Below are 7,730 nucleotides of genomic sequence, written 5' to 3' on the forward strand. Positions count from 1 at the left end.
GACCCATTTCAAGCGTGACGTCACATCACGTGACATTGCGAACTGGAGGACAAGCTTCAGTTTGTTTACAGCATGGCGGCGAAAGCGACTACGAAGCGTGGGTTGTTACCCGGTTATTTTGAAAATCTACAGCAGAAAGAATCAAAGGAAAGATATCTCGAAAAGTTAAAGTCTATCGAAGGACAAGATCCTTACGAAATTCCGCGCAAAGAGTGGATTGACGATGTCGATTGCTGGCCAGACGTAACGTACATAAACGTGGGGATGTATCTTCTGTTTGCTGCTAGCCCGTACACCCAGGAGCAATTGATGAGCTATAAAAGCTTAGACTGCTATCAGAACTTTGCGAACGGCTGGGTAAGGGAAGTTATGTGCAAGAAATTCGGCGAAAATCGCCTGTTAATAGCAAAGGTAAGTTTTCATAACGTCTTGTTAAAGAGTGTTTACACTCGTAAATGATGGATCAAGCTGTTCTCGCGCCGATCGTTGATTCTTTACAGTATAGTAACTACTACGTTTTATTTTTTAGGTTAATCATTCTCAAAGAATGTCAGAAAAGCCTCTGACCCCTTGGGTCGTGTGTGAAAACTCGGGCAAAGTTCTGTCTGCTCATTGTGATTGCATGGCTGGTCTTGGAGAGAGCTGCTCCCATGTTGCTTCGTTGCTATGGGCCATTGAAGCGGGATGTAAACGAAGGGATTCGCTGACAGTGACCGACAAAAAGGCATGCTGGGTTCTACCAACATCAGTTAAGACTGTTCCATATGCAAGGGTCAAAGACATAAACTTTTCAAAGACCCCACGTTCAACTTCGACAGTTAAGCCTTCTAATGTTACACCTCCCTCAGAGACTGAACTGACTAACTTCCTCAATTGCATCAAGGACTGCCCTTCTAAACCTGCCTTATTGTCTCTCATCCCTGCTCATTCAGATTTTTATGTACCTAAATCTGTGAATCCTGAACTTCCAGTTGTGTTGTCTAGTTTGTTTGACAACAGCCTTGCTGATGCAGACTACCCTACTCTACTAAAAAAATCAGAAGAAGCATTTGAACTACTTCAGGTGACCAAAAAGCAGCAGGAACTGGTGGAAGAAAAGACCCGTGAACAGGCAAGTTCCAGGCTTTGGTTTCGAATGAGGACAGGGCGGATCACTGCTTCAAAATTCAAGAATGCCTGTCACACCGATCCCGCATGTCGACTGAAAAAATTATGTGATTAGAGAGAAGAATTTTAAATTTTATTCTTTTCGTTTCTCCATTATAAGTACAGTACACTTGTTCGTGTATCACTCAGCTAATGCTATAAGCAACAATTGTCAGCATTTGTGCAACCCGGCCGCGTTTAATGCAAGTCTCCGCGATCGCTGTACTGTATGATGTTCATTTCTATCTGTATAATGTCAGTTAACTGATTTCCTCCAAAAAAAAAAAAAGAAAAAAAATCATCTGCCATTAAAACACGGGAAACAGGTTTGCCTTGCAGTAAGATCAGGTTTGCGTGACAGGAACCCATTTCAACGTTTATACAAGGAAGCCATCTTAAAGTCATTACTCGCGGCGAGTGATTAGCGTTAACATGACAACGTGTTTATCTACTCAATAATTTTTTCCACTGCCGTTTGTTAGTTAGAAAAAAAAAATTTAAATAGAACTTCACAGTTAAATATAGTGTTTCCATGCAAACGCCTTCAAACGGTATACAATAAAACAACAACAACTACTTATGATCTTTACCTGGGTTTCCGGAGACAGTGGGCAGCTTCTTGTCGTGTTTCTCTGTAGTTCCTCCTTAAGCTGCTCAACGAGCCACTCTATCCTTCCTCGCGAGAGCCGAAAACGATTAATGACTTCACAGTCAGCCATATCGGCTAGAAAGGGGCGTCTTTGATATAATCTTGGTCTTCGCGCTAAACAGGAAAGTCCGCCCCCAGCCGCCATTTTGTTTGGTTTTTCAACATTTGCGACTCTCCGATAACTTTACGGGAGGTTACGACCTCCCGTAAATTACCGGGCAAGATATCGGTAAAATTAACGGGATCGAAACTAACGGGAGTTTCGAGAAACACCCGAAAAGTTTACGGGGACTTACCGGGTGACTTACCGGACCCGATAATTTACCGGGACTTTCGAGAAACGGGCCCCAGTCAACTTAAGATAAACCCGAAACGATTTTCGAGCTACTACTCAATCAAGTCAAAATCAAAACGGCCTCCAGATGTAAACACTTACAACAGAAGATCTCCGACAAAACCTCAAGAGCAAGCTCACTTATTTAATATTCACTTTCACTCAGTTTTTTGTAAACAGAGTACTGGGATACCAGCCCCAATACAAACTGACTTACCGTAAGATCCAAGTACTGATTTCATTACCAACTATGTGGCTTGTGACACTAAAGGGGTTGGAAAACTTCTCAAAGGTCTTAATGCTAATAAGTCTTGTGGGATTGACAATGTACCTGCTCGTTTACTTAAAGAGACCGCTGATACATCTGCAGTTCCTCTGAGTATGCTTTTCAATTTATCTTTCAAACAGTGCTGTCTACTAAATTATGGAAATCAGCTAATATCACACCTATTCATAAAGATGGTGATCATGAGCCTGTAGAAAATTATAGAGGCATTTTGCTTCTATCCATCATTGGGAAATGCCAGGAAAGAATTGTGTACAATGCTATTTACAATCAAGTTATCAGTTTTGTGCACGATTCCCATCACAGATTCCTCACCGATCGTAGCTGCACTACTCAACTACTCTTGGTACATTGTGATTGGTTCAAGGTTTTGGATAAGAGTGGCCAAGTCAATGTAGTGTTTAAAGACTTTTCAAAGGCCTCTGACCTTGTCTGTCATGATATTCTTTTAGCCAAGCTTTACAAATATGGTGTCCACGGGGACTTGCTCAACTGGTGTAGGCATTATTTGACAGAACGTCAGCAGCGTATAGTAGTCAAAGGAGAGGCTTCCGATTGGTTAACCGTAACCTCTGGTGTCTTTGTTGGGACCAGAAATTCTTCACAATATGCATCAATGATTTACCAGGCGTAATTAGTAAGAACAGCTCAATTGCATTATATGCTGATGATAGCAAAATGTATAGGGTTATTAATACTCAAGAAGATCTGTCCTCTTTTCAAAGTGACATAGATAAAATATCAGATTGGTGTGCGATGAACAAGATGACAATTAATACTAAGAAATGTAAGATCCTGCAAATAACCAGGAAAAAGGCACCCTTAGTTGGGGAGTATAACATTGAGGGTCAACCTTTGGAATGTGTTAATGTTTATAAAGATTTAGGATTGTTTACTGCTAGTGGTCTCTCATGGAACCAGCATATAGATAGAATAACTGCTAAGACCAATAGGGTTTTAGGGTTGGTAAAAAGGACTTGTAGGGACTTAAATGATGTTGAAACCACGAGAACACTTTATTGTAGTCTTGTGAGACCCTTATTGGAATATTCATGTGAAACTTGGAACCCTTATACTAAATGTAACATTGACAAATTGGAGGCTGTTCAGCGAAGAGCTACCAGATGGATCACTAGATCTGATGATGATTATGGTACTAGACTATCTAAATTGAAATTGTTGCTATTATCTGATAGGAGGTTCATTAGGGATGTTACGTTTTTGTTCAATGTAATTAATGGCCATTATGGCATAGAAATTTCCAGTAAGCTCATATTTTGCAAGGACAGAAGCATGGCTTATAATTTGAGGAAAAATGACACACAGGACCTTGTCCCAAATTTTAGCAGAACTAACGGTCTCAAATATAGCTTTTTTAACCGTATCGTTGGTGAATGGAATAGCTTACCTAATCACATTAGAGAATCAGATAGTATTGAAACTTTTATAAAGAATGTTTTAAGTTTGATTAAGGATAAGGATAATTAGGGCATCTATTTTTATATTTCTATATAGTTTTGCTATATTAAATTTTTCTTAATTAGAGGGGGCATCCCTTCTATGGTGAGTCAGCGCTTTTGGTTGTCTCCTTCTCCACAATTTTTCCTTTCATGGTTTTTATAAACCTTAATTGTAATTAATACTAATTGTTTGTGTTTTCTTGTGGAGTGAATTTGTAATAAGTAAATAAATAAATAACCTGCAAACAAAGCAAACGCCCTTCGGTCTAAGCTACAAAATGATATCGTTAACAAATCTAACAGGAAGTGGGAAACAAACGAACACATTCAAAGAACTGGCATGTTCTCCCTCTTTGGTGGGTACATTACAACAACAATTTATTTCTCTCTCAGCCGTCAACATTCTCCTGTCCATCACAGCATTTCTGGGCAATTGCCTCATCCTTGTTGTTCTTCGCAAGGAATCTTCCCTCTTGTACCGTTGTCTGGCAACAACTGATCTATTAGTTGGTCTTGTTAGCCAGCCTCTTGCTGCTACTTATGGGATGTCTGTGGCTCGTGAACGATGGATTTTTGTCGATACGCTTCTGGGGCAACTTTCATAACGAGCTACGCATTATGTTTGGTGTCTTTATTGACTATGACGGCCATAAGCGTGGACAGATTTCTCGCCTTGTTGTTGGGGCTGAGATACAAACATACTGTAACTTTGAAGCGCACATATATTACTCTGGCTGCCTTTTGGGTTCTATCCAGTGTCACTGCTCTATTATATATTTTAGATTATCGTATAACTATTTGGTACGACCGTGTAGTTGGACCATCTTGCATAATTGTCTCAATCGCTTCGTACAGAAAGATTTTCAGCGTCCTCAATCGTCATCAGGCTCAAGTACAAGATCTTGTTCAACAACAGCCGAGCAAACCAAATGCACTGAACATGGCGCAAAACAAAAAGGCAGTGTACAGTGCACTGTGGGTGCAGTTAGCATTAGTTGTTTGCTCTGCACTGATCAATTTAGTGGAAATTGTGATCGCTTATAGCAAACGATATCCACCATATTTAGTGGTCTTAAGGCAAATAGCAAGTTGCTTAGTTTTCTTTAACTTGACGTTAAACCCATTTTTTTACTGCTGGAAGATAAGTGAGGTAAGACAAGCAGCAAAGCAAACAATTAGACAATCACTTTGTCCATGGAGTTGACGGGTTGAAAGGTAAGGGTGAAAGCGTTATCTTCGTATTTTCTTAACTCAACATACATCGTGCTCTACTTTAATGTATCAAGCACTGTGAAACAGAAAAATCGAAACGTAGACGTCCTACATACCGTAACTCCTCTATCAAGCCCCCCCCGTCTTCTTTCAGGTACTTTGGGGGCTTGGCTTATAAGAGGCGGGCCTGAATAGAGGAGGGGGTTATTAATTTAGTCCGATGTTTACTACCAGGATACAAAAGGATATCATATACCGTATATATTTATTCAAAATTGTTCTCACTTTACATTTTTTCAAATTGACAGTGTAAAAACCCTCAGTAAAGTGTGATGAGTTGTATGATTTGTCATAATCTTTGCTCTGTAATTTCTCTATACCGTATTCTATTGATGCTAACCTGCTAACATCAATCAATCAATCAATCAATCAATCAATCAATTGCCATAGTCAATTATAAATAACAAACTAAAATTACAGTACTTGATATTAAAATAAAGGTCCAAAGTAAAACTTAACGGTACGATGGGTTTTAGTTTATAATTAACATTGTTATTCTTTTTCTTATTATATTTCATGATTATTATCATTATTATTGTTTTCATCATTATTATCAATAATGTTATCATATTGATTACTTCTTATTGCTAACCTAGAACAGACTCCCCTTAACAGTTGTCAACTACTACCGGCTCCATACAAACGACTCATTCACGACATAAACATTACAAACGAACTGAACAGAACGACCTAACTTTACTGACGGATCGAAACAGACCAATCACGACCGACTTACGCCACTTGAGTCTTATCGCCAATAACATCACGGTAAAACTGAGCAATCATTTTACACGAACTGAAATAAGAACATTCTACTGACGACAACTATTCACTTGACTCTGATGATGACTTCCGCACAGGTTGTCGAAACGTCAGTCACTACCACCGACAACAGTCCTTCTCAGGACTACACTCACCCCGACGATCACACTACACTTTCATATGTTACCCCCGGGTTCAAGCCATTTGCTGCAGTATTATTATTGTTATCATTTTTGTATTCGTTATAATATTATCATTTTAAATAATATTGTTAACATCATGACTGTTAATGTCAGTCGTAACACTGAGTGGATCGATTTCCAACTTCGACCCTAGACTACTTTGTTATTAAAACAGAATGTTCGTGAAGTTTCTACGGCACAGGAAGAATGTTAGGGTACAAGTACCTGCCGCATACACGACACCTTGTGTACATGTAACAACCAAGCTTTTACCTTATCCCAACTACTGTCAAACTGGGGAAATAACTACAAAAGTGTCACCACGCTCTCTCGTACGCGACTGAAATGATTTATTAGAGGGATAATCCTAAATAATTTTAATAGCTTGAAGCGAGGGCATGGTTGAATTTTGAAGGAAAATAGGTGAAATAGCCCAAAGTATTAATTTGGTTCTGTGGCATTTCGCACCTGTCGAGTAATTGTTTCTGTTTCCAATTTTAGTCGGATGTTGGGTGCAAAGAAAAAAACCGGTAATGGGCTGTTATTTACGAAGTCTGCGTTCAAATAGTTTCCGACTAAGTATTGACCTTTCATGTCGAATATTCAAGTTTCTGAGTAAGCGTAATTGAGCAAAGCAGGTCAGTTACGTGATCGTGGCTTGGCGGGTGCTGTCAAGGAAAAAATATCTCTCTTCAGATGCAATTACAAAAAGGCATTAGAAAAAAAACAAAACAAAACAAAACAAAACAACTGTTTATGAAGTCACGAAATGCGAAAAAAACAGTTTCTAGCCTAAATACTGTCTCTCAACTCCAAGAAATGTGATAGCATTGGGTAGAATTTCATTTAAAATCTCCTTTTCAGAAAACGGTAAGTTATTATTTCTCTTTTTAAGCTCGATCGCTCGCTTGAAATTGATTTTCGGAAGCAGAATATAAATAAAGGAAGAAATATTTTAAATTTACGCGTATTATCTACATTATTTGAGACATTTTGCTTCAAAGGAGGTACTTTTTTTATGCCATAAGAACTTACACAGTTTCACAAACGTCTGGTATGTCTTAAATGCTAAGTAAGACCTACACTAGACATGTAGGTTTGGCAAAAACCTTTATTAGATGATAAAACTTCCTGTTTTTTTCATGTGAAGGCACTTTGCTGAGAAGCTTTCCCGGTGTAGAAGTTTGGTAGCACTCTTTCATAAAGAAAAAACAAACATAGGAAAAGTTCGCACCATTTAAGGCTTAAAATTAATGATATCACTTATGGTAACGTTCTGTTCTTTTTAATAAACACTTTTAAGTAAAGTGTAACTTATGGCGAAAAAGTCCAGAGAAATTATAAGGAATATAATAAGCCGCTAGTTACGCAGAAACTGGTTCCTCTCAAGGATGACAAAAAATGCAAAACACAGCGATACAATGGGATAAAAAGTCATATGCATCTTCATAAAAAAGACAGTTTTCACCCACATTTAAAATGTGGTAACTGTTTTTGAAGTCAATATTCTGGATCTTAAAGTCTAAGGAAGTTATAGGTGGTTTTGGTGCATAGGAGTATTCTAAAAGAAATGTTGCATGTTGCAATTTTAGATAAATTCAAGGAAAAAGGAAACGAACGTTTACTAAGCTTCGCTATA

The 7,730-nt window shown here is 38.4% G+C and overlaps 1 protein-coding gene across 1 annotated transcript; it reads left to right on the forward strand.

Moving 5' to 3' along the window:
• Nucleotides 1-1,222, forward strand: LOC148720955 (uncharacterized). The gene is made up of 2 exons (XM_088737707.1): nucleotides 1-411; nucleotides 530-1,222. Exons 1-2 carry the CDS (start codon nucleotides 73-75, stop codon nucleotides 1,220-1,222), a joined length of 1,032 nt encoding a protein of 343 aa, XP_088593833.1. The 5' UTR covers nucleotides 1-72.
• Nucleotides 1,223-7,730: the final 6,508 nt, after the last annotated feature.

The sequence above is a fragment of the Stylophora pistillata genome, chromosome 11, assembly GCF_964205215.1.
Source record: "Stylophora pistillata chromosome 11, jaStyPist1.2, whole genome shotgun sequence".
Taxonomy (NCBI): domain Eukaryota; kingdom Metazoa; phylum Cnidaria; class Anthozoa; order Scleractinia; family Pocilloporidae; genus Stylophora; species Stylophora pistillata.

Bases quoted from the DNA above. Each gene is read 5' to 3' on its own strand.
- LOC148720955 (XM_088737707.1), top strand. From the start codon at position 73: ATGGCGGCGAAAGCGACTACGAAGCGTGGGTTGTTACCCGGTTATTTT. The intron at 412-529 runs GTAAGTTTTCAT...TTTATTTTTTAG, and splicing joins ATCGCCTGTTAATAGCAAAG to GTTAATCATTCTCAAAGAAT.